Source organism: Corvus cornix, chromosome 1 (assembly GCF_000738735.6).
Source record: "Corvus cornix cornix isolate S_Up_H32 chromosome 1, ASM73873v5, whole genome shotgun sequence".
NCBI lineage: Eukaryota > Metazoa > Chordata > Aves > Passeriformes > Corvidae > Corvus > Corvus cornix.
The window spans coordinates 25,207,559-25,234,449 of NC_046332.1; the positions used below are offsets into that span (position 1 = coordinate 25,207,559).

General features: G+C 46.3%; 3 protein-coding genes across 6 annotated transcripts in view; 1 reads left to right on the forward strand and 2 right to left on the reverse strand.

The window, feature by feature from the left end:
• The window catches only part of GRAMD1C (GRAM domain containing 1C), a 52,250-nt gene extending 48,508 nt beyond the window's left edge, over nucleotides 1-3,742 (reverse strand). For 2 of the 4 annotated variants that reach the window (XM_010395996.4, XM_039559072.1), the window contains exons 1-2: nucleotides 2,981-3,283; nucleotides 2,150-2,278 (exon numbers count right to left, since the gene is read on the reverse strand). In XM_010395996.4, coding sequence (XP_010394298.2) covers nucleotides 2,150-2,278; nucleotides 2,981-3,268 — 417 coding nt within the window. In that variant the 5' untranslated portion in view covers nucleotides 3,269-3,283. Of the gene's footprint in view, nucleotides 1-2,149; nucleotides 2,279-2,791; nucleotides 2,925-2,980; nucleotides 3,284-3,641 lie in introns of those variants that run through there. The other 2 variants (XM_039559089.1, XM_019283908.3) reach the window with 2 other exon arrangements.
• A 2,534-nt stretch (nucleotides 3,743-6,276) lies between these two features.
• On the forward strand, nucleotides 6,277-13,641 carry LOC104687069. The gene is made up of 4 exons (XM_010395999.4): nucleotides 6,277-6,620; nucleotides 10,314-10,757; nucleotides 12,323-12,464; nucleotides 13,527-13,641. The coding sequence occupies exons 1-4, from the start codon at nucleotides 6,527-6,529 to the stop codon at nucleotides 13,534-13,536; spliced, it is 690 nt and encodes a 229-aa protein (XP_010394301.3). The 5' UTR covers nucleotides 6,277-6,526; the 3' UTR covers nucleotides 13,537-13,641.
• Nucleotides 13,642-15,523: 1,882 nt separating this feature from the next.
• LOC104687070 (phospholipase A2-like) lies at nucleotides 15,524-26,299 on the reverse strand. The gene is made up of 4 exons (XM_010396000.3): nucleotides 25,744-26,299; nucleotides 22,448-22,613; nucleotides 18,845-18,951; nucleotides 15,524-15,763 (listed from the first exon to the last, which is right to left on the reverse strand). The coding sequence occupies exons 1-4, from the start codon at nucleotides 25,784-25,786 to the stop codon at nucleotides 15,600-15,602; spliced, it is 480 nt and encodes a 159-aa protein (XP_010394302.1). The 5' UTR covers nucleotides 25,787-26,299; the 3' UTR covers nucleotides 15,524-15,599.
• Nucleotides 26,300-26,891: the final 592 nt, after the last annotated feature.

Consider the following 26,891-nt stretch of genomic DNA (forward strand, 5'->3'; position numbering starts at 1 on the left):
ATTTTCTGTCAAGAAGAGATGCCAATGACATAACATTTTAAATAGAAGATCTTAATTTTTGCCTCGAATTTGTGACTTTCTGGTTCCTGCTACTTTACACTTCAGTTGCCTTGAGGCTGAGAAAATAATGGCTTCCTATAACCAGGCTGGTAGAGGTTTTTAAAACTAATCAGTGACAGGCTGTAAGGCTACAACATTTCAAGCCACAGCATTATCTTACAAGAGGGAAGTATTATACAATGACTTTGTTTTAACTGCAAGGTCATATTTGCAGAACCAGATAAACACCAATATCAAACAAATACTAAGGTCTTGAAGTATAAGTTAGACAGAAGATAATAATTTAATCATACTGGAAAACACCTCACACAGCACCTGCCACTGCACTGAAGAATCCCACTCCCATGAAGTTACAGGCACGCATTACTACAGGAAGCAGAGTGGCACTGGGACGATACACAATATCCTGCACTGTGCAGGCTCAAAGCTCTGTTCAAAGAAACTTCAAGCCTTCAGCACGTCTCAAACCAGAGAGTGCAAAGCGAAAAGCACAGCTACATTCTCCACATAGAATACTTTAATAACTTTATTTTCAATTGCCAAGCCTATCAAGGAAACACTGAGTTGTTAACTGCAGGTCCAACAACCTGACACCGAGACCTGACAGGTTTATTCCTCACACAAAATACCAGCTGCAGTAGTGGTTGTACACAAACCATCAAGCATTAGTTTGCACAATCTAATTTGCCACCTCACAAGAGCATAGCTGGCAGTTACAATGTCTGCACAGCACAACTTCCTATCCACTTGAGTGCAGAGACACAGCTGGGCACAGGCAGGACAGCCCTGCACCATCCTTGTCCCTGTAGGGATAGTGAAGGAAATACTGAACACCACAAGTACTCACTCTAGTAACACAAGTCTACAACCTGCTGGGATTTTATTAGGCCTGTCCCATTTCCATCAGTTTCAGACTACTGATGCTCAGTTTAAGAGTACACATGCATTTGGAGAGTGTTTATCATATGGCCTGAGATGCAAAACCAGATGTCCTGACCATTAGGACATCTACTTGTGAACAGGAGGGATGAAAACATACAAGCTAGGTTTATAAATAAGGAGTTGGGAAATCTGATCCACCCCCACTTCTGCTCACAGCTCTGCCACGGATTCCTTATGGCCTTTGCTAGTTACTTAATCTTTCACCTGCTAAGCATAGTGAACACTCTGACAACCTCATCAGGAGAAGGACACAGTAGTCCAGATGATGTTCCTAGGAGTTTAAGCACACAGATGTACTGAGGACACCTGATACAGAACCTGAGTCAGATTCCCCTCCTCACAGCTCTGGCACTCGAAGTCTCTCACAAGATCAGCTGTCACCCTGCCTGTGGCTCCATGCACACGTGGTCTCCTTCCTATCAAACAAAAGGGATTCACCAATCCATTCACCAAACCAGCAACAAAACGTATATTCCAAGTCCACATACATATATTCACCTTCTCTCAAGGCAGTAAAAAAAAAAATCTACCAAAAGAAAAGTACTGAAATCAGCATTTATTATTACATACTCTGCTTTCAGTCAGGCATTTTCCTGGAAAGGAACAAAATTAAACTCCTCCTTTTCTGCCTTTCTTATTAACAAATCTCATTTTTACAGAAAACACAGGAAGTTTATCTACTCTTGTTGAAAACAAATGTGTTTACTTGACAAAAACAGACACTAGGAATCCAATTCAGAACCACCAATGAGAATCAAAATTCAGCCCTTATGCTTAAAAAGCATCAGAGCTCCAAAAATGTCTTTCTATAGACATAAGAGACACTAGGTGGGTCAATGAACCATGCCAGAGACTGGGAGACAGGACTGGACACAGAAGGCAGAAGTTCTGTCACTAACTTGATCCATGACATCAGATAAACAACTTCACCCCCTCTCAGTCTCACTTTACACTTTAGTAAGCCGGTAATGATAAAATTACCTGCCTCACTACATGGGTGGAGAACACTTTACTAATTCATGACCACAAAGCAACTTGAGAACTGTGGATATAAAGCTTGTACATATACACACATATGTAAATTAAAACAGACGTGTATTATATTTACAAATTGAAACCAAGTTAGAAAAGAGATGAAACACATTACCCAAAAGCTCCAGTCAGCACTCCAGCTATACTGAGCAGGACCCTGCATTTTCTCTGTGCATGAACTAAGAGTCTCCTCTGAATTAGCAAGTAGCTGGTTAATAAGACCATGATCCACTTCATGAACTTCCTGTGAACAAAGAAATAAGGTATGTAATTCAGCAACGGTGGAGAAAGGTGAAATAAGATGGTTAGTCCACTTAACAGCTGCATATTAAATGAAACCTGACATGGTAGCTTCACCAAGGTGAGTGGTATGGAAACACTTCCCACTGACAGCTTTCTCACTGGAGGGTTTTTTTTCCCCTAGACTATACTATATTTAAATTTCTTTTACATTTTTTATTAAAGTATTTTATTTCCACTGCAGCCCCCAACTACACTGAAGCTGCAGATACTTAGAACTGAAATAACATCAACACAAGACATCAGTGCCTAGCCTGCAGCACGTCTCAGGAATCTGTGAGACCCTTCAGAACCTGAGAAAGGTCATACAGGTGTAGCATTTTTACCAGAGGACTGACACATATTATTATAATATCGATACATCAAATGCTTATACTTACTGCTAGTTACACTGTAAGTTGTATATAAATACACGCCGAACACTTCAGAGGCAAATAATTTAACTCACATCACTTACTATAAAGATATAAGCAGTACTGTTTTCTAATTCTGTAGTAGTCTCCTTTGTTATCAGTATTCTTCGCTTTGGAGGTCAGTTGTACTTTATGAAGGGTAACCGAGCCACTGAAAGTCACTTGTGCCATTCCACCCAGCAAACGGTACAAACCCAGCCCAGGGCCCTAACCAGTAACCCCGCCTGTACTACCGCATCCGCCGGGACGAGGCAACGCTGCGTTTCCACTCCAACTCCAAACCGAGCCGGTGTTGGGCCACCCCCGGCGGCCCGGGGCGCGCATCCCCGCCCAGCGCTGCCCCGGGGCTGCGGCCCGGGCTGGGGACACGCTGCGGAGGGGACACGGGGCGAGGCAAAGGCACAGACACTCCAGGCTACGTGGCGCGAGAGCAGAGCTGCCCCCGGGGGGCTTTTCCACTCGAACACCCGGACTCGCTGCAATCCCCACCAGTTGCTGCTCGCCCGCTCCCGCCCCACCATAACGCCGGGGTGCAGCAGCCGCCCCCGCGCTGGGTCTCCCGGCAGCCCAGACCCTCCCTGCACGGAGCCCGCAGGGCGCTCGCCACCCCCACTCATCGGGGAGCCCCGGGGACCACCCTGCCTCTGGCCCTGCCTCGCCCCACAAACTTTCGGGGAGGTGGGTGGGTACGGCAGAGATTCCCAGCGCTGCCGGCGGAGCCGCGCCGCCGCCGCGTCCGGGGCCCGCCCGTGCGGCCCCCCGGGGAAGGAGCGGGGCTGCCGCCCCCGCACCTACCTGCGCGGCCCGCCGCTGGCCCGGGGGACGGCGGGGCGGCAGCCGGGGGCACGGAGCCCGCCGGAGGGGCGGGCGGGGAGCGCAGAGCACGGCGCTTACCATGGAGGGGGGCGAGGACGGCGCGGCACCCGCCGGCTGCCTCCGCGGGGCGCACGGCGGGGCCGCGGCCGCCATTTAAAGGGGCCGGCGGCCCGCGGCGGGAGGAGGCTGCCAGGGGCGAGCGGCGCCGCTGCTGCTGCTGAGGAGGGGGAGCCGTCATGGGGGGCGGGGAGCGCTGCGGCGCCGCCGGTTCCCCCCTCGTCCGGCCGCGGCAGCCCCTCTGCGCCTTCCACAAGGGTTAACTGGGAAGCCTGCGCGCCGGTGGAAAGTTTGAGGGCTGTAGTAGGAAAAAACTCGCGGCTGCGGGGGGGGGGCGGCGTTCGCTGCCTCCTGCCCGAGGGAGAGTCCCGCGCCCGCGGCCCTCCGTGAGCGCAGCCGGTTAAACAGCGCCCGGGCAGCAAAACGGCTCCCACATCCCGGATTCGTGGGATTCGGCGGAAAACACCGCCGAGAGGCCGCTCCGGGGGGGCTCCTAGGGGGAGAGGGGGAAAGCTGGCTGCGGGCCGAGCAGAGGATGAGGTGACATAAAGGAAGTCAGTGAGAGGGAGCGTCATCGCAGGAAACCCTGGGTTTCGTTTTTGAAGCTGGTGAGCGGCGCCGAGTGGTATGATGGCTCGCAGATTTGTGCCCTCAGGTCACCTCACACAAAAAGAAGAGCCCTGTGAGGTGCAAAGAAGTAGGCTGGTAGATTATGGTAAAAGCGATGGATGGCCAAGGGAAGGAGGAGTAGAGCAGCCTGTTGTGACAACAGTGGTTCCTCCTGTTGTCCCCTTTCTCTCTACCTCTTCCCTAGAAAGTGTGTGGAGGCTCTCCCTGAAGGGACATGTCAGGGCCTTGTGATACCTGCTCACTGCTACAATAGCAAAGGTGCCTGAAGTCCCCATGGGTGACACCCCCTCCCAGCTGTTGGCCCAGACAGGACAGCTTTAATGCAAGCAATGGCAAGTCTCCAAAATTTACAATAAAGTGTAAAAAAGAATGTGCATTTTGTTTAATTTTTTGCCTTGCTTTCTTGATTTGCACCTGAAACTCGAATTTTGAGGGCTTTTTTTCAACAATACTCAGGGTACCAGTTTATTTTTCTTTTTGTCCAAAAACTGAATCATATTGGGTTATCCAAGTGGGAGAAGCTTCATGTTCAACTGCTGGCTGCCAACAACACTAACCCCCTTTGTATTCCCTCGGTTAAAAGCTGGCTGACCTGGCACTTTGGCTCAGGCATGACCTACTTAATGGAGGATTCACAAGAGAATTGCTAGTTCAGGATGAAATGAACATAAGTAGCATTTGCAGGAACAGTGGTGGTATGTCCATCACAACACACTTGAAGGGTTTTTTTGAAGCACACCAAGTACTTGCGTTTAAATCAGGCAATGTTTGGATGGCCTTTGGTTCAGATCCATCTTTGCGCGCTGACTCCTCTACACACAGTCAAAATCAGTACTCAAAACTGGTAACTCGGTCCCAAATCCTCTTGATCTGCCAGATGCCTTTGACTCTACTGGTTATTTCCTCCTCAAACTCTTCATCGTTTTGGACTCCTAATTTTTTCCTTTCATGGATATTTTGGTTTGCTCACTAACACTTTGGCAGTACTTCCTTCAGAAGACCCTCACCATCTTCCATCTTTCTTCTCAAGTGCTCTGTTGCTCTGCACTTGGTCCCAGTTCCCTTCCTAATATGATTTCTGCCTGGTAATCACAGGTCTTCCCGCTCTCCCAAGCCATTTCAGAGAAGAATTTGCCTCCCAAGTTCCTTTAACTGTACTCCCTCTAGCCTATCCTGCTTTCACTGATTCCACTGCTTTGGGATCAGCACACCAAAGCTAGAGTGACAACTGGTGACTCCAGGAATGGACCTTGACATTATTTGGTCAGCCAAGTTTTGCAAATCAAGTGTGGGTCCTTTTTGCTTTCAAATGCAAAGAAAAGCAGAAATAGTCATGCCTCTCTCAGCTGCATTGTGCTCTAAGAGGTATGGAATTGAGTCTTTACTGGATACTCAAGCACAATTCCATTACCTGAAGAGTTTTAAAGAGATGCAAGATCCTGAGATAAAGTGTGCCATAATCCCTAATCCTGTAGTTGAGGGAAGAGGTGTCAGCCAAATAGTGACAGTAGCCCATGCTTGGTACAGGGGTAGCACGGCTGGCAGGGCTGGGTGGTACATGTGGGGCTTGGAGCTGCTGTAGCTCCTCTCACAAAGTCATGCTCTGTGTGGGCGTTGTATAAACACAGGCTAACTCAGAGCACACCTGCTGGTGTTGCACATAGGCCACCCTCTCCAGCAGTTTTCCCCTCCACCCAAGTCATATAGACAAGCTGTACTTAAATATAAATAGAGTTTAAGTAGTCGACTTTTGATGAAAAAGGGTTTGCTCTGCACTGAAAAAAACACCTTGGGGAATACAGGTCATCTATAAACACCATGTGCATATAGCCACAAAGATACTGAGTTCCTTTTGTGGTGCATTAGGGTGATACTGTGGTACATTAGAGTCTGCCTGTTCAGAAAATTAAGCCAATGCTCTTTGTTTTCTCACCATCACTCAGGAGGGGTTCAGCAGAAGAGAGGTCTCCTTTGGAGTATCTGGATATTCTGTACTTGGCCCAAAGTTGTGGTTTATACAAGCCTAAAGTGAAAAACAATGTATTATCTTCCCTCTGCTCTCAGAGCATTTTTGGCATGTTCTCAGAGAGAGATCAGAACAGCCCCAGGGGAAGTCACTGTTGTCACTTCAAACGTGGCTCTCATCCAGGGAGCAGGCAGAGCACTGTGAGCTCGAAGCTGTGGTAACTTTAGGAAGTGTGACATTCACTGGGCAGAATGTGAGGTCCTGTTGCTATAATACACACATATTTTTACCCGTACTACCAAAGGGAGAGATGGTGAGGCCATGTACTTCAGCAACCATGAGCCAGCACATTGGGAAATTCTATAGATCTGCAGTGTCTTCATTCATCTTCTTCTTGGTGGTGGGTGAGTACTAAACCACCTTCCTTAATTAGAAGAAATGTAGGTTGTTCTTGGAGCTTAGCTTGAGAGGTTCTCTTCTTTTTTTCTTTTTTTTCTGTAATGTAGCTTTCCACTGAGGGCTTCCTCAGGGTGCAGGGAAATTGTATTTAGTGTTGTGCATTGCATTAAAACATACTTTTCTTGTTAGATATGTTCGTGTTTATCTAATATAAATGTTCAGAAAGAGTGTATTTGCCTGCCTTTTCCCAGATGTGTATCATCATTGCTAGAAGTTTCATTTCTATTTTATTTCTCTGATATATTAGCAACCAGTTATTGTCACAAGGTAGTTATTCATATCCCTTTGTGGAAGCCAACCTTAGCCCAGGGCAAAAGTCATATAAATTAAGAGTAGCAATGTGCAGCAATTGATCACTTAATCATAGATGTCTGGGAGCTGGATACAGCTTGTAAAGCACCCTCATGGCACCAGCATGGTATGAGTGCGAAGCTGAGCTCTAAAGCCAACAAAACCATCTGAAAGACAGTAATTTCAGCAGGAGAGGATTTTTTGTGGCTTGGAAATTGGGCCCTATTTGTTCTCAACCCCTCCTCCAGCTACTGAGTGTGAATGAAGGAGAGGAGGTTGAACTGGAAAGGTAGAATTCTGCACTGAGCTCCACACACCATTTTGGTTCCCCCATGCTGTTGGCGGCTGGCAGAAGAAGCTTGCAGGGCTGCTCGGATTTACTCCAGGCACCAAAGACTTCAGTGAGGCTCCAGGACAGGAAGAGAGTGCAGCTATTACTTTATTCTTTCCTTTTGTCACCCCACCTCCTCTAGCCTGCCTTGTGTATTTCTCACTTACGGGTCTGATATGGCCTTACATGGGAAAGTATCAACCTGCAGATTACATAAAGGGAAAGCTGAGGGCTTCGTAGGTGCCCTGTTAGTACTGCCAAATGTGGAGCACATTCCCGCATTACAGGGAGTCCCAGAGAGCTTTCTCCCCCGTGGCTGAAAATTGGACGTGAACTAACGACTTCATATGACAATGACCTATTAGATCATCTAATCGTTTTTCCAGGTCTAGACAGGATCATCCATGCTGTATTTCTCTGTACCCTTGTCTAGCTCAAGTGCTTTCACCACAAAGCCTTGCATTCCTCTCCATGAGGCTTGAGCCCCACAACCCGCATAACAAGGGACCTACACATCACTCTGCTAATGAAGCAATTGACTTAAAAAGAGCTTTGAAGCAGAGTCAGCAAAGCATTTGGCATGGTATGCTCCCAGATGCCAAAACGATAAGGGCATTGTGTAATTGAATACCAGTGAACTAATATGTTCCAGTTTTGCAGCCTTAAAAAAGAAAAAGAAAGAAAACAAAGGGAGAAAAATAGAGGTAGTGCTGTGACCTTCTCAGTGAAACCCTCAAAGAAAGCTGGGGTGAAACAAGACAGCTTACTCCTCTCCTGTTTTGATTTTCCTAATTAAATTACATGATTTGTATTGAACCAAAGATGTGGAATAAAACAGATGACAAGGCCAGTTATTTCATGATAGGAGAAGTGTATAAAACTCATGATGAACAAAAGCGGCGTCAAAGCACATTGTTTCTACTCAGTTACATTCTCTATGTCATTAAGTGTCTGTGCAAAAATTATACCTTTTGCATCACTAAAAGAAATAAAAATTACAGTTGTGTCACAGGGGTGCATATGTCAAGGCTGGAATACTTGCAGAAGAGAAGAAATTTTGTGGCCATTCCTTGAAAACAAGGTATCAGTAGCACACGCTAACTAAAGCAGCAGTTATCTCGTGGAGAAAATGGTTGATAAACTGAGATTTTAAAAGAGCATTATTATAAAACTGCTCAAATTCACTGTAATAAAAAACTAAATATATCACTTCAGAATATTTGATGCACAAAAACTGTAATATGTCAAGCTTTGTCTGTTATTTCGATTATACTTTGTATTTTGTCGAAGTATCTTGTCAAGATACTTCAACTTTTATGACTGCTGCCTCGATACATGGATCTAACTGGACAGGGAAGATCTGGACCTCAGATTTCCCCAGGTAACTCCAGTGGGCTCATTGGTAAGATTACATATGAATGGAAGGATATTATCTCATCTGGTGCCTTTAATACGAACTACTAATTTTAGGGAACTGGATTCAAAACTGTATTTGGGTACCTAATTCTCAGTCATCCAATTCCCATGGATTGGTGTTTCAGTTCTAAGGCCAAAATTTTTACTTGGAGGTAAAAGCACAGAGTACCAAACAGCTCATAAGTTTTTTCACATGCTCTGTTGTTGCCTAGTTTCGTGGCCAGTTTACAGTTCCTGTATTTTTGCATCTGAGAGTTATCTCTTGCCTCATATTTAAACTGTAAGCTCTATACCCCAGCCTTTTTGAGGTGCCCAGAACAACAGGGCCCTGCTGTCTGACAAAAATCCTCTACTCCCATAAGAGGCATAAATAATAATAACTATGAATACAACTGTGAATTTTGTGTACAAGCATGCCTGGAGGAGCCATTCAAGTAAGTCTCAAACTGATCATAAAGAGGGTTGGTTTTCCATTGCCTCGAGACATTTGTCCCTGAGCAGAGAGCATCTATTGTCATTGTGATGCTTTACCAGACCCACACAATAGCGTTTCACTCTCTGTGCACGGCAATGAAAGACTCAAGACAATGGGAAATCACGACCTTCACTCTGGAGTGGTCTGCAGTCCTTGACAGGACACGAACTAACTCCAAGGGAGACTGTTTCACTTGAAGAAAATAAAACAACAGAAGAAGCTTTTCCAAAAATTGGTCTGAACTCCTTCTTGGCAAAAGCTTATTTTTAGGTTTGTTTTTCCCTCTTTTTGAGACAGCAACTATTCCTCTCATTTTCTGTGCCCAGGCTTGTTTCCAGAAATGAGATCCACTCCCGCTACTCTTAGCTCAAGCGTATGATACTGTGATTAGCACCTGAGTATGAGAAGGCAGGTTGAAATATCTAATACAAGACATGTTCATGTTTTTCTAACAAAAGTTAGCAGGAAATGGTCCCTTCACAGAGCATAGCTGTCACCCTCAGCCTCAGTACGGGCACAAGGCTGATGTTCAGTCCCCCAGACTGCTGATAGGATCTGCTGGGGATTCGGTCTCTGGTATTGGAGATTCTTCCCATAATTTCAGGATTTCCTGTCTTATAATGAAAGTGCATGTCAGAAATTCTAAGAATCACATTATGTTTTGGGATGCAGGCAGTTGCATCAGCTACGCACTTATTCAGTGCGCTTGCCAGAATAGAACTGCTGGTGTATAACTGTACGTGCATTTTTAGCTTTGCCTCAGAAGCAGTTGAAGCAGGGACATCAGGCCCTGAGACTTTTTGGGGTGGGAAGAAAGAGATTAGTGTTGCAGGTGGAAATGTGGCTGACTGGATTCAAAATTTCACCCAAAGCCATTAGACAGTGGCATTGTTTGTCCTCTAGGATGGCAGTAGAAAGGAGCTGATATTCAGGAAAAGACCTAAGAACATAATCTAAGCAGGACCTAGGAAGAAAATCCCTATCATCATAACAGTGACTGCCCTCAAGTCCTAATTCCAGGACCCATTCCTTGTGCCAGTTAGAGGTCAGGAGCAGCAGGGACATTTATCATATTTATCATGCTGTCACCCTCAGCCGTCCTCTTCTCTCTCTTCCCTGGTACAGATGTAGGAGTTACTGGCAGAGGTGCAAACAGGGAGAACGCAGCAGCTGTAACTCATGTAACAGCACAGCCTTTGTTGTTGACACCTGAGCCATGGAACCTTTTGGTGACTCAAACGCCAGCCAAGGAGAAAGCCAAAGAGGGTGAAACTGTGGTCTTGAACTGTCATCTTAACAGTCCGCAGCGTCCCTCCCTGACCGACCTGATGGTGAAGTGGTACAAAGAAGATGAAAAGGGCCAGATGGACCTGCTAGAAAAGAATGTGACCATGTTGCCAAATAACTCCAGGGTCTTCATGAGTGGAGACTTGTCCGAAGGGGATGTTTCCTTGATTATCCTCAATGTGACAACCAGTGACCATGGTATTTATTTCTGTGAGGTTACACTTCCGGATGGGAAAGTGGTGACAGGAGACGGCACAAAGCTCAGGATCAGGAGGGCTCTGGGTAATACTTGGAATTATTTACTTTTTTCCTCCTTGTTTTTCCTCCAAAGCTGGTCTGCACATTTGCAGAAACAGGGAAGTTGGCCTGTTTAGCCTCTGGCATTAAGGGCCTGGTGTCATGCAGTGTAATTGCTCTATAGCACTTCTCATTATTTTTGTAAGGCCAGCTAAAATTCATTAGCTTGTCTCTATAAACAATCACAGGTATTATTATAAGAAGGAGCATTTACAACAACAAAAAAAGAAGGAATAACATTATCCATAAAAATAAACTCATTGTAAAGAATGAAACAATCAAACAAGTTCCCCTTGTACTCACAGCTCTGGCAGAAGCCCTGTGACAGGTGACAAGGTACCATCTCAAGGAATAGCTCTAGACCTCTTTTTTTTGATGTTATTTCTCTCCAACCCACTAGCTTGCATAGTCATTCCTTAACTCCGAATGACGTAAGTAATCCCACAATAATCATGAGGATCATATATAATATCATCGTTATATAATTTCTGATGAACTTCATTCACATCAAAATGAAAGTAGCATTAAAAGGGCCATGCTATGTTTTCTTAGCCCCACAGATACACACTAGCCGTGTTAAGTAAAGTAGTAACTTGCTATGCCTGTATCAGCTGGAAATGTCAAACCTTCCCTTTTTGTAGGCTCAACAGATTCCAGTCCCAAAAAGTCAGCACATCAGAAGGGTTATTTTCTTATTATCTAATTAAGAAAAAATACCTCCTTCTGTGTCAAGAGTAAATTGCACAAGTGCCATTTCCCTCTTATTCATTACCAAATCTTCTATCTCACCAAGGTTCACTAAACCTTTGGCCTTTTGAGCCTGAGTTACTAATTTTTATAAAACTACTCAGTTTAAACTATAACACTAAGGCAAGAAAACTGTGCCCCTCTGCAAGGGCTTGGTTGTGTGTCTAATAAGGTCTCCTGTTGGCTTGATCTCATAGTCTCAGTAGCACAGGTTACTCTTGAAATGTCTGCACTCTGGCTAGCATAATTGCCTTTCTGTGTTCCTGAGATGATGAAATGTATAATTTCAGCACTATGCCATCTCTGCCATGCAACAGTCCCAAGAGCAGCCAGTCAAGGAAAGGACTTCAGCAGAGCTCTGTCTGCTCTCTGGTGCTGTCTCCTTTGGAAGCAGACAGGGAGACCGATGGCTTTCTCAAAGTTGTCAGAGTAATTTTTTTCTTTTCAAAAATAAAGCATACAGGCCTGAGTCCCATTAATTCAAGCAGCAGCTTCTTTTGCCATCCCATAGTGCCTAGCTGATGAGGGAGATTGCTGGGGTGATGAGGCTGTCCTGTCTCTAAAGCCCCAGAGAGCATAGCAGCCTAGGAATGCTGCTTAGGAATTCCTACATAGGAATGAAAAAAATCAGTAGCTCTGTAGTGCAAGACACTCTAGTAGGGATTTCATGTCAGACAAGACATCAGCATAATCACAGTAAGCAGGTTCCCCTGCAGCCACTGCAGAAAACATGCTGGCTGCATTGCATGCACTTGTCTGGAAAATATCTTATGTTACTCTCTCTACCTTCCTTTCTCCCCCAGGCTTGTTTGGAATAGAAGAATCCATTGGAACAATCATTGGGGTTGTGGCAGCTGGTATTGGAGGCATAGCGGTTCTGATCATTGTTTTAACCCCGCAGCTGAGGAAGTGCATCCTCTGCATGGGACAAGAGTCTTGCCAAAGGTACCAGTGTTCTAACTGAAAGAGGAGTTAGACATTTACTTACCTCTGGTCAGACATGGGATCTGGTTCAGGAGATAAGCAGTGTGAATGAAACTCTAACAGAGCTGGCTCTATGTTCCATCACTTTTTCAAATAGTTTTTTGTTTATATTGGGTAGAGCTTCACCAATGGGCCTAATGAGTTACCTATAAAGAAAATAATAGGATCTTCTTCAATTGCCACTTTTCAGCCAAGAGTTTTTCAGTGAGATGTTGCAGCTTCTTTTAACAAAGACCAAGGACTGATTCAGTTCTTTAACATTTATGCTGAAGGATGGTTCTTCCTCCTGCCAGCTTCATGCTTACATCTGTATTCTTGCAATGCTTGTGTACAAAAAGCCTATTAATGGCTTAGGTGTGTGAGGTGTGGTTTTTAAAGCTGTATTTAAAGATCTCTCTTCTATTAGAGCAGCTGATAACGTTGGGAAAACCAGATATTTTCACCACGCATGAGCCAAAGAAATGCCTCAATAAGAGGCTGATGTACCCAAAAGCTTGCCTGCTTTTTTTCCTGTTCTGTCAACTGGTCTAATTTGAGGAGACTGACACTGCATTTTGAAACAAGTTTAGTTCCCATTTTGAGCAATCCAAGATGTGGTATGCGTTTCAAACCAAGCTCAGCTGACTTTTTGCGTTCAGTGAGGAGAGTTGTGATTTGCACCTCTTCTCCTGGCGCCCAAATATCTTGCTCGGCGTGATGAAAAAAATCCCCTCCCTGAAGGGCTGAAGGAAGAGCTGCTCTTGCCATTCACTGGAGCGCTGCCGCCACCTGATGGACAGCGTGGCGGGGGACCGGGACACGCCGGGATCTCTGCCTCTCTCACCGGGGAGGATCTTCCAGCCTTTGCTGGGAAGCGTACTCCCTTCTATAGGCTGATGCTGCCCACAGAGCATCATCCCTCTGCAAACAGTCTACATTAAGAGTTTACAACTTCGTTTTTTGCCAGAAAGCCTAGGAGGAGTTTATTGTGTTGTCCTGACTCTGTGTTGCTCACTCATTCTCTCTCCTTTCCTTCTTGCTCAGCATAGCTTGAGGTGCAGCATTAGAGGAGTTGCTGGGATATGCGAAGCCTGCAGGTGGAACAACTTTTGATGCCCCATAAGTGGAGTTCTAGATGGAATAAAAGCCTTTGCCTCTACATGTTGACTCGGCTTTTTAATTTTTGTTAGCAAGCTTCTTTTTCCTGCAGCTTTAACAGCCACAGTGGCATATTCACCATCCTCCTGCAGCAAGGAGCAAAGCAGCCTTTTGTGAAGAAATTTGTATTATCACCTGCCAAAACTCCACTTAGTCTGGCCACATATCTCCGAATTTAGACTCTGATGAGGTACCCTGGGTCTTTCCATGCCATTAGTTCTTATTTAAAGGTGCGGTTCGAAGTTTGTAAGCTGAGCTTCAGCAGAGACAGAAGGAGCCCAGCCTACCCAGGTGCTCCCAGTGCCCATGTAGTGCTAGCACCTACCTGAGGAAATCAAAAACATTGGTTCTGAAAGCAGCTCTTGTCCTTTTGGCTTGCTCCAGCCTAAACACTTGTAACAAAGAGGCAAAGAGGGCCCACTTGTACATAGCTACTCCTGGCTAAAAGAATGGGATTTTGGTTTCTCTTGCCAGAAGGAAATGTGTTGTTTGAATATAAGCCTCTAAATACCCTCTAAAAAAAAGCAGAGATGAAAGATTTGCTTGACATGACTGATGTTCTCCACAGCCACCGTTTCCTTACATGACAATATTTGATTCCCAGGCAGTCAGTGACCATGCCTATATAGGAGATCATCTTCCATATGTATCAGAGAGCAGCGTATCAGCTCCTGTGCAGCAGTGAGGAGTGTATATTCTTTTGCAAAGTGTGGGTGTGCCTGCTGGTAAGCAGAAGTGAGAAACCCTTGCTGACCTTGCAACTGCAATAGCTCAGTGTAACTCTGCTTACCCTTGAACACAGCTCAGAAGTGTCCCCAGTGCTGTGAGGCAGGAGCATGAGGGATAAGACAACTGGGCTCTGAGCAACCTGGTCTGGTTAAAGGTGTCCCTGCTCATTGCACGGGGATTGGAGCTAAGTGATCTTCAAAGGCTCCTTCCAACCCAAACTACCCTATGATTCTATGACCCCTGCCCAAAAAAAAAAAGGCGCCATTTGGTGACAGGAAATGTGTTCCCACTGCACCACAGAACAAACCCTCTGCAAAGGCCATGATCAGAGCAGGATCTTGCCCTTGCTTCAGCATATTTGTTACCCTGTCACAGAATCACAGGCTGGGTAAGGTTGGAAGGGGCCACAATAGGTCATCTGGTCCAATCTCCCTGACCAAGCAGGGTCTTTCCAGAGCACATGCCACAGGACTGGGTCCAGGTGGGTCTGGAATATCTCCAGTGAGGGAAACACCATAGCCTCTCTGGGCAACCTGTTCCAGTGCATGGTCACCTGCACAGTAAAGAAGTTCTTCCTTATGTTCAGGTGGAACTTCCTGTGCATCAGTTTGTGCCCCATTGCCTCTTGTTCCATTGCTTGGTACCACTGAGCAGAGCCTGGATCCATCCTCCTGACACCCTCCCTTCAGTTATTCGTAGACACTGATGAGGTTCCCTCTCAGCCATCTCTTCTCCAGACTGAACAGGCCCAGCTCCCTCAGTCTTTCCTCATAAGAGAGATACTCCAGTCCCCATATCACTTTTGTCACCTTGCTTCTCCAGCGGGTGTCAGGGTAGTTAAAGTCCCCCGCCAGACCCAGGGCCTGTGACTGTGAGGCTGCTTCAAGCTGCCTGTAGAAGGCCTTGTCCACTTTCTCCTGCTTGGGTGGCCTGTAGCAGACACCCACATCAGTGTCACCCTTACTAGTCTGCCCTTTAATCCTAACCCATAAGCTCTTGACTTGCTTGTTGTCCACCCAAAGACAGAGCTCGGTACATTCCAAATGCTGTCTCACACAGAGGGTAAATCCCTCCCTCCCAGACCACTGTGCCTTCCTGGTCTGTCTCTCCTTCCCATAAACCCTGGCCTAACAGAAATTCTCTCACACCATTGCTAGAGCTGGAAAACGAGGGAAAATTTTATTCCAGCACCTTCAGGTTCAAATTGTTAGAAGAAAGGTCCTAAAAATATTATTCTGGCCCCCCATATCTGACATGGCAGGTGGGATGAGTCTGTCCACATAAAAAGTCTGGCCAGAGGATGAAGTGTGGATTGTACGGGGCTGCTCCCCAGCACTTGGCTGCTTCTTGATCACACAGGCACACCATTTTTTCACACCGGTCTGTCAGGTTATCTGCAAAAGAAAATGTGAGCCAAGGATGAGAGATTCTGTATCAAAGGCAAGAAACAGTTTTAGAAGGCATAATTCCCTAAAAAAGCAACTCTTAGGGATCAGAGGCTGTGGCAGCAGGACCAACATGTTGTGCTGTGAGTGGATCTGACCCTCCCCTGCCCTCTTTCTCTCAACAGATCTGACCTTAATTGTGACCAAGAGCATCAGAAAGTAGCAGCTAAATGTAAATTGGCAATGCTTATAAAAATCTGCCCAGCATGGAGCACTCCCTTCTAGAACTGTGTGAACTATGAGGGTTTAATTCAGCAGCCAAAGCTAAAAAAGGAAAATTATTTTATCTTAGCCTGAGGTAAAGATATTCCACCGTTCCTCAGTCAGTGAATTTCCTTTCTAACTCTTCCCTCTGCAAAACAGACTGATTTCAAAAGGCAAAAAAAAAAAAACCAGCTTTGAAAGGAGGAGCCTCCCAGAGGGATATTCAGAAACCTGAGGGCATCAGGGTGCCCACCAGGCGTCCTTCACTCTTGCTGGATCAGTTGCTGTTACGTGTCTCTGATCACAGCAGAGGAGCCAAGAAGCTCTGCAGCAGGGCCAGGTACCTGATTTTTATGAGCCAGCAGCTAACAAAGTGATCAAAGTCGTACATGGAACTATATAGAATGCAACTGTATGACTCCATGACCATAAAGAACATCAAAGCCACTAGCTTAGAAGGCCACATTGCAAATGACTGAGTTTGGGTTAGTGAACCTCTCATCCCACCTATAGGTGGCTTAAATGCAGCTGTTGGGTTAGTATTATTTAAAAGCACAGTGCCTTGTTTATTTGAGGCTGCTGCCATGGGTTATCTAACAGCCCCAAAACCCTGCACTAGGCAGTTTAATGTATAACTTGATGAGCCAGTGCACATGGGCTTTACTCCAAAACCAACTGCAACAAGTATAGGAACTTTTTCCGATTTCACTGGACTCTGATGGATAAACCCTGTATCTGAAAAATAAGAAAAGCCCATGTTTGCTAAGCTGGTCTGAATAATCACATATTTACTGGTAAAAGTGTTTCAAGGGTCCCATCAATGAGGACCTAAGGCCACTTTTTTCTTAGCTACCAGTCTTGCCTGATATTCTCCTTGCCCCTCTGTTCCTTGAGCTCTTCCCATGCTGTGCCAGCCACTGTTCATCTAATGTGAGTGCAAAAGTCTGGCTTTGCAACATTTCTGTTAGAGCAGAGTGATTTTTTTGACCAGACCCCACAACTTACAGCCTTTTCTATATTCCAGATATCTATTGAATGAAATTTGCCTACAGGCAGTCGCATATCTGGACTGAAGAATATGTCTCTGCCAGTTATTTCATTCCACAAACAAAACTACCTAATGGTAGCAAAGAGAGAAGAAATCCCACGTAAAATGAGTTTCTATTTCTTGTACTTGAAAATGCCTGCATTTATGATACAGTGTCAGGCAGCAGGCATCTAATTCCTGTTGCACTGAAATGACAGCGCAAACAGCTCTGCTTCTAACACTTCTGGACATCATTACTCTGGGCCCAGCAAGCATGCCTGGAAATATAACTCTTCATCCCTTTTGTTTGAATGGGATCAGACATTATACCTTCACATCCCAGTAAGACCTGCTGTGCTGTAGCCTGGGGTTGGAGATTTGCCTTCAGAGCACATTTCTATTGTTCCTCCTCACCGGGGATGTCGGGGGAAGTGAAGCCTGACAAGGGCTTGTGCAGAACAGTTGATGGATGCATCAGGTCTTGCCTGGACATCAGTTAAGGAATTAATGGAATTCATTTAACTCATGCTTGTTGGCCAAGTCAGAGCAACTGCAGCCCCCTGCACTCCTATGGCACACACGCCATGGACTCAGTGGTACATCACATATCTGCAGCTTGGATTGTTCCTTCACAGCAAAGAGAAACTGGGCTTTTTCCCATAAAATGACTAGCAAAAATATCAGTCAGCTATGGAAATACGGGTAGGCAGGAGGGAGGGCAGTTGTACATTAAAGTGACACATTCCTTTGCCAGCACTTTGTATTTAATAGGTTGTTCTGGAACTTGGAAAAGACCAGCTGCAGATGTGCTGTGTCCCATCCCCTATCTGCTGGCAGATCTTCAGCTGCTGGCGATGCTGAGGATTGCACCAGTAGAATATGGTCTTCTGATAAGGCAGAAATAGTCTTCTAATGTTCGAGCAAGTAGCTTTGGGGATTATGGGGATACGTTTTACTCTCACAATTTCTTTTCAAACTTTGTTTTACAATGGATTTTACCACCAGGAGCTTTTTGGAGACTTGTAAATACAAGTGACAAGTTCTAAAACTCAAGTCATCTGGTGTATGTCAAAACAAACTCTGCGAGACACTGACGGGCTGTGACTGCAATTCAAACCTTCTTGACTGGGTACCAGCTGTAGAGCTGAGCACAGCCCACACTCGCTGTCTGCCTGTAGCACTCGAGAGCATTTGATTCTGCACTGTTCAAAATCCCTGCTGGAACCCCAGGACTTCAGGCTGGAGCCCCACATGGGGCAGAGGTGCAGGCTGGCATCCTATTTAACCTGTCTTGCAGCCATGCTAAGTAGGCTGCCTCTTTTCTAGCAGTGCTTAAGGATAGTAAAAAAGTGGACAGTCCTGCTGGAGGTAGGGCCAGAATTGCAATGGGAAGAGCACCCTTGAAGACCTGCAGCTGTGGGAAGAGGCCAGCGAGGAGCAGGCATGCTTAACGCCAGCAAGCAGAAAGTCTCCAGGGACGCATCTGCATCCCTGCCAAACTTAGATGGCTTGTGGGCTCCATGGCCTCCACTCCCACTCTTCAGCCTGGGGAGATCTCAGGTTATCTGGAATGGGTTGTGCTGGGGCTCCAGCTTTCCTCCCAGCTCCAGCTGGGGACTCCTGGCAAGGAATGGGCAGAGAGCTTGGAAGAGAACGGACATTGCCTAAAGCAGCTTTGAAACCAGCTTGACAAACACAGACCTGCCTCTGGGGGCCCCAGAGTTCTTTGGTCAGCCTGGTGCCAGCAGAGGAGGCAGGGAAACCACCCCCCCCCCCGACAGGAGACAGCGTTTACTTACCGCACCGCACGGTGTTGTGCTCGCATGCCCACTGGTAGCGCTGCACCTTGGGGTTGCAGCCCTCCTTCTCTGCCGTGTCGTAGCAGCAGTCGTGCCTGTGGCAGCACCTGGGAGACATGAAAGGATAGAGTTTGGGTGTCTTCCTGCATTCCACTGTTGGCACAGACTCCAGGGCTGCTTTGCTCACACAGAGCTCATGACAGCAGAGTTCACCCCAGCCTGTCAGTAAATCATCTGTTGATGAACCAAGTATCCTGGCATCTTTGGGAAGGCTCACGTGTCTCAGGAGCTCGTTAATGTCATATTTTCTCCCATGACCACTGTACCTCTTCCTCTGAGCTTTTGCCCTCATGAAAGCATGTGTGGTCAAGACACGGTGATCTGGCTGAAAGGGAGCTGAAGTGTTCCTGTAAGTTGTGCTTTTGTGGCTCACTGGCTTAGGCTTAGACTCATCCCAAAATTTGGAACTGGGATGTTTCTTGCCTTCCTCAGTATCATCAAGAAGCTTCATCTCTTCAGTTCACCTGGACCGGCCACATGCTCCTTGGCCCATCCAGGTTCTGAGGGCTGGCTACAAATTAATTCATCTCAATGGCGAAATTTGTATCAGTTAACTTATGAACCTTAAAAATATCTACATCTAAGGCATTCACCTATCTTCCCTCTATGCACATCTGCACCATAGTTCACATTTTCATGCTGCAGAGATCTAACATAGAGTGACACAACATAAACTCTGTAGGACCACAGGATTTGGGGCACAATTCTGCTCCCCTTACAGCAGTTCCTCCTGATGATACCCACAGCTGCAGCAAGGTGACAGATAGCTTACAGCAGCACAAACTGAGAAGACTTTTGGCTCCTATTTTACAAACATCTGAAAGAACCGCCAAGGAACAAAGACTAAGGAATCCTATTGTTGTCCTTTGCCACCTTCAGATGGTCTCCTCCTGTCTGGAAATGCCCTTTGCTGCACCTGGCTCAGAGTGGTGCTAAGCTTTTAATAACCCGCTAACACTTGGTTACACCAACACAAACAGAGTCAACCAACACCATGGCAGAGCACTGGCCATCAGCTATGGCAAACAAACACGACTGTGTCACCTGGCTAGTAAACAACCTGCTCGAGACAGCCCTAATGGCTACAGACAGCTCCGGCTGGTCCGCAGGGATCAGCTGGCCAGACCCCTGCTGTTGAGCAAATGCCACTAAGGTAAGAATTTGTCACGTTGTGTGTGTCACATCAACAGCACCCTCATTGCTGTGCATATTTTCCTTTTGCTTTAACTTTGCGACAGAGGGGAAATCTTACTCTTCCCGATGAGTTTGCCGGGATTTAACAGTTGGACGCAATGATCTTAGAGATCTTTTCCAACCTTAATGATTCCATGACTTAGATGAGTCATATATGCATCCCTGCCTTTCATGGTGTTTTCAGGGAAATGCTGAGCACCCTCAGGTCCTACTTTACAACACAGGTGCTGCAGCAATCCAGGGGAACAAAAAGGAGAAGGAGGAACAAATCTATTGCCTCTATGTGGAAGAAATGCCATGATGTCTTGAAGTGATGGAACTGTGAGAGTGGAACAAAAGGGAAAAGGTAATTACTGACAACACCACATCAAAGTCAGTATGTGGAATAAACCTTATAAAAGGCTTACCCACTCAATGGCATTTTTTCCTTTTGCACATAAAAGAGAGGTGCTTAGAAGCACTCTAGCCCTGTCTAGACAGATTGACTGAATTACACACAAGAAAATTACTCCTTTTGTAAGGGTCTCGGTAACAAACCCAGAAGTGACAAGGGGGTGACTAATTTCAAACAGTGTTTGTCACTCACAGCCAGTAGTTTTGCCACTCTATTTCTTTTTTAGAATGGCAAATATGGAAAATAATGTGGTCACTTTGACAGGTGTGGGGTACTCAACTACACTACTCATTGCAGTAGTTCTTAGATACCAATTTCTCTAGCAAACAGAAAATGGAAATTTTTAGTGCCAAATCTAGTGTGGCATTGCTGATTCTTCCTAGTTAAGAACCTAAATAAATCTTTCAAGTTTTTCTACAGCAGCCAAACATTGCAGGTAAGGAATAATAATGAACGTACTTAGAGGATCAAGCCTCCCTTTTACAAACTACCTGATATTTTGAGGCATTTCCACTTGAAAAATCTCATTTTCTTCCTTTAGGATAAAATCCATACTCCAGGGAATTTAAACAACAGCAGAAACACTGCCTAATGAACACCTGGCCATATTTTACTCTCTCTTTTTCAGGAGTGCTGACTACTTGCATCTCCCAGGGTCACCTACATTTGGACATCACTCAGCCTCTATGGAAAACAGCTTTTAGTTCACTCTGCTGGCCCTTCAATAAAAGCCATACTCCAAATTAGTGAAGTTGTGTTTTACTTTAAAGGCTTTGTTATGAGATTTGTTAAATTGTTTAAATTGTTAAAAAATAATTAAACACCTCACACACACTGCTGTGATAAGCAGGTCAAGAGGTATTACTGCAGTTACTCATCATTTGTGAGCCCCATATTGACTGTTTCATAGATGAAATGTTTCACAGACAAATAAAGGGACATGATGAGAGGGCTTTGGTAGCGAAACATCTCACTGCATTAATGAAGACAGCTCCATTAGTTTTAAGGGACAACTTCTCTCTCATGCCCACAGAGGCCTTTAACCTTGATGCCTCTTCTTCCTTTTCCCCTGCTTTTGCTGTCATGCAAACTCAGCAAAATTTGGTTTTGTAGCAATGTGCACTGTCTCCAGCAGCAAGGTATTCTGGAAAGCTCAGTTTCCTTCCCAGTGAGCTGCAGACTGCCTTCACCCCTCCTAAAAGCAGGGCTTGCTTACTAGTAGCACCTGGCCTGTTGACTGTAGGTAAAGATAGACTTGTGTGCTCTGACTCTGATATTCCAAACCTGGTGAGATTGCAAATAACAGGCTCAGAGCAGACAAGAGTTCACCATGCTCAGCTTTACTCGGATGCTCATTGCACAGTACAGGAAAGAAGCCTTTCATTGCAACACCTCCAACACTCCTTGGGAATAACAAGCTCAACATCTGCCCCACTAACTAAGAAAAGGGGAAATAACATGTTCTCCTCTCTTACTCTACCTTGATTCAATGTGAACTAACAGGCAGTTAAGGCAACAGGTTTGATTACTCCTTGCATCAATATGGATTTCTTCAAGAAAATAAACAGTGATATTCCCATCACTTCCATTTTAAGGACCTGGGTGAAATAACCCTCCAAATACCTTGGATTACTCTCCTTTTGTCAGGCAGGGTTTGATCTCTATGAAAAAAACATTCAGTTATTTCAAGAAATTACATCCTGGTTTCTCCTTTGCCCTCTACCCCACATAGTACAAGGTCCTAAGAGCTTTGGTGTCATCCAGAAGGAGGTTAAGCCCTCATTCACATCCCAAGAGATGCATGGGTCATCACTCACAAATCCCCAGTATGTTCATATGTACTAAGTTCCCTGTCCACAAGGCAGCAAATGAGTCAGTGGACTCACAGTAGCACAAACAAAGAAGCGTAGGGAGATTCGCGCTGCTTCTGGACACGTACTTGAGATTTTTCTTACCAATCTGTTTTATCTTTAGGCCAACCTCGTCCTCCCAGTCCACAGTAGCACCCATAGCCAATATATGCCAAGGGAGAGCGTCCTGTGCCACACGATATAGCTCCAGCCAGTTCCACGATTCCTCGAGTGTGCAGTGAATGGGATTTTCCCAGAGCACCATTCCAAACTGCAAAGACAGAACACGGTTACACACAAGGATTAAACATGCCTGCTGCTGATTTTCCTACAGTCCTTAAAGGGAGATGGTTTTGATTTTGACTGGTTGGTTGGGTGCAGCCCTGACAATCTAACTAGTCGTGACATTCAGCTGGCAAAGGGTACTCCGCAGGGAGCTTTGTCTGAGGCCTGGGATAATCAAAAGGTGGATGCAAAAATACCCGAGCAGGCTCTTTCTTCCATGGGAGCTCAATTCAAGCAGAACTTACTAGTTCTGGTGCACTGGTGTGTGATTGCAGCTGTATTGCACCCAGGAGCAGTGTGCCTGGTCCTGCACATCACAGAGCCCAAGCTGTAAAGCTCTGCAAGGTCTGTGCCAGCACCATGCAGGGCCAGCTGGGCTTCCCTGCACCCCAGAGCTCCCAAACCTGGGAAAGTTTTCCAGCTATGCTATGGTCCCAACTGGGACATGAAGCAGCAGACTACAACCAGGCAACCAGACCTAACCTGGGCTCTGTGGAAAGAAGTGAGGTTTCTATGTTGCTCAAGATTTCTTTCGTTATCAAAGTTTCCCCCACTATTCAGGATCCTTTAATCATTGTCCAGGTGGCAGAAAGTACTGACAGTGCACTTAATCTGCACAGAGAGACAGCTATGAGTCCCTGAGCGTGAAGAGTACATACTTTGTCAAGGACAAAGTGCCTCCCTCAGCCAAGATGGATGTATCCTCTTTCTCTTGAGACTCTGGAAGTGCTGGCAACACTTGCATCTGTTTCCGTTATTATGTTCCACCTAAGTCATAACAGGTGGGCTGCATTAATTTAAAGAAAAAAGAAGAAAGGAGCTCTGTGTCAGCTGGAGAGTATGGATGGCCACCCAAGCCACTCTGGAGATTTGTGAATTACAAGTCTTTCAAACAGTCTCATGATTGTGCATGTTAATTTGCAACTTTTTTAGAAACCACAGACTCAGTCCTGCAGTGTTACGAACACCAAGAGTAGCCTGTCCCTAATACTCAACCCACTGTGATGCTCAGTTGCAAACGTTGCTGCTTATCATGCTATAGTGACAAGTAGGAGCATTTCATGCCTGGATTTACTGTGAAGGACCAAATGCACTTTGCACTGCTCTATTGGTAGGATGAAAATCCTCAACCTGACAGCCTAACCCATCTGCTCATCCCACCCATGCACAGCCACTCCAAAAACACACAGGGGGACCTTCGGGCATGCTTGGATGGAGAGGGAGGTGATGCCTGGGAGCTGGGAACGCGCCATTGAGGTCGCTTTGCCACCTGCCCCTGGCTATTGCAGCATGCTTGACCTCTTCAAAGTGTTGTGCAAACACGGGCTAATTAATCCCCTAAACCACCCAAGGACTCAATACTATTATTAAAACAGTTGCTTTCCTTTTAAAACCTAGCCTCTAATCCCCTTGCTTGGGCCTCTTTCCGCATCTCCTGGGCTAGCTCGCCCTCCGAGCCCAATCCAAGTGCCAGTGAAGACAAGGAGGGGCTCTCCCCATGAAGGACAAGGCAGGGCTTTGCTCCCTCTCCCAGCCTGACCCCCCAGCAGGAACGGGTGCCACCATTTTCACCCCAGGGACTGACACCTCAGGCTGTTCCAACACAGCCTCTGTCTGTTTCCTGGGGCATTCCTCGGGGATTCAATGCACATTCCTGAAAAAGCAAGCGGCTTCTCACCTGAACACTACTTAAGTGTTCAGCTTTCATGCTAAAAACACATTAGATGGGTTTTATTGAGAACTAAAGAGACCACTTATTTTCCTTGTCTAAACAGCAAGGCTCCAGAGTTAGAAGGGGGCTCAGCTCTCAGGGGAAATCACAAGTAGTGAGCTGCTTTGGATTTGGTGGTATAAATCATGCTTTTTCAACCTGTTGCAGTTTGCAGACCCTGAAAATGTTCCAATGGAGACAAAAACTTCTTTGTAGGCATTCCGGCCTTCTGACAAGCAGCTTGATTTTTTTTTTTCAGCTGTCTTTTGCTGGCCTCTTAAGCCAGGACTGCTGGGCTTGGTCTGTTGGCCATGGGCTGAAAATGGCTAAGGCTGGTATAAGGTAACTGTACCTCACCCAGAAGAAGAAAGGCCATTCTTCTTTTGGGGATATCTCTGAGGATCAGGGAACTGTAATTACAGTGCAGAACTGCTCATGAAAGTGAGTGGGAGAAAGCCCCAAAGGAAATGGAGTCCAAAAGACTCAATTAGTGGGCTTAGGGCTGCGTGTTCTGCAAGAGGCATCCAGGCAGCCTCTGATGTTCCTGTTCTTTGAAAGCTGTCTGGGTTTTGAGCCAGCAGCACATTGCTGCAGCTGAGAGGTCAGCCCCAGCAAGTACATTTTAATATTCAGGTGCACAGCTAATAACTTGACCAAAAACTGAAATTGCTTTCTCTACACTAGGCAGCCAAGCCAACACAGCCGGAAAGCCTTGAAAAAGTCTGAGTCTCCACAGCAGCCTGCTTCTAGCCAAATATCCCGTTAGCAGCACGTCCAATCATTAGTTAAACTACTAATGGAGCACCTTAGAGAAGAACATACCTGCAGAGAGGTGAGCAGAGGCGAATCTGACAACTTAGCACTACTTCCTGCTTAAACTGGCAGCCTTTGCTGTAGATGAAGGCAGGAGGTTGTTTTTTCTTTCAAAAGTCTACTGCAGGTATAACCTCAGATATGCCAGTTTAGTGTTTTGCTGCCTCTGTGTGTAGGGGCTTTATGTTAGCCATCATTTATGGCTTTTATAAACAGAATTTTTAAAAATTATTTTAAATTCAGATGAGTTGGAAACTGCTCACTCCATGGCCACTGGTATAAAAAGAAGGTATTTCTATGAAAACAGACACTAACAACTCCGTAGCAGAAAACTATTAAAAAATAAAAAGACCTGTGTTTATACAGTTTATGCAAGCCATAGCTGGGGCTGGGAAGTGAGGCAAGCAGGCAGCTCACTTAGGCAGTCCCTCACTGTAAGGTTGAGGATTGTCTAGTGACACTTTTTTTCCTCACTTGGCCAAATCACACGGAGGTCCTGCCGTGAATCACGCAAAGCCGATGGCAAGGGGAGAGGCTGTCCCTGCACAGGGGGAGGCATGGCAGGGCAGAGGGAGCGAGGGGTGGTACTCACCTGCCTGAAGCAGCATCAGTGTGAGCAGCAGGCGGGGGCCCATGTGCAGATCGCTCCCACTCTCGCGTACTTCGGGGTTCGCCTGCCGGCACTCCGGCAGCGCCTCGCCGTGCTGCCGAGTGAGCCGAGGTGTGGCTGTGCTAAACAATCCTCCCGGGCTGCTGCTCCGGGCTTTATATACACAAATGCCTGTTATGGCTCTGCGCCCGTCTGAAGTGAAACACCCTCTCCTGCGATGCCCCTGAGCCCCAGTGCGGGTCCGGGCCGTCCCCGCTCCTTGCTGCGTGAGGAGAGGGCGAGGGCTGGCTCTGTTTGCCCAGCATCGCCTTTGGGAGGGAGGGGCTGCTGGAAGGGCATTAGGCTGGTAGTCTCTGGGACAGCCCAAGACCCAGGCACTAAGCCGGGCTCCTTCTTTAAGCTGTTTGCTTACAGACCCTGGTTAACCTCTGAGAAGCTGCGGCAAAGCGAAGCCTTCAACCGGGCTTTCTGTGGCTTGGGCTCGCTGCTGTGGCATGCCCTTGGCAAGGATTTTCTCCTTTTATAGATCACTTCCCAGGGTATTTTTTAAAAATTATTTTATTTTAAGACCGATTATTTTCATGTTTAAAAAAGAAAAGACAAAACTATAAACATCCAACAGAAAGAATACTGTTAAGTGCAAGTACCTAATTATAAACTGACCAAAAGAGCTAATTCAGCACCACTCTGAGGGATAAATACCCTCTTGGTCTGTTGCTCCACCTGACCAACACCAGTGGATTTCTTGAAGACTCGTCAGTATGTGGGTGCCAGCCACGGCAGAAGACCAGCATTGGGTCCAGCCCCCTGGGGCTCTAGTTCACAGCAGGCAGCCAGATCCAGAGGTGACCTCCCCCTCACACAGCCTCTGCTTGTATGGGGTCACAGGCAATGTGGGCAAGAGGAATGGCCACACTTATTTTGTCTTTGGGCCTGAAACAGCTTTAAAACTCCTGCCTTCCTTGGTACAGCAGCCACCCAACTTGGGGTCTGAGCATCTGCCCCTTCCCTGGACAGGGCATGATGGGCAGGGTGCTCTGCTGGAGGGGAAGAGGAGGGTAAGAAGGCTGCTTGCCCCTTCCTGGGCACAGCCCAGGACTGTCATAGCAGCACACCTTGCCTGAGCTCCC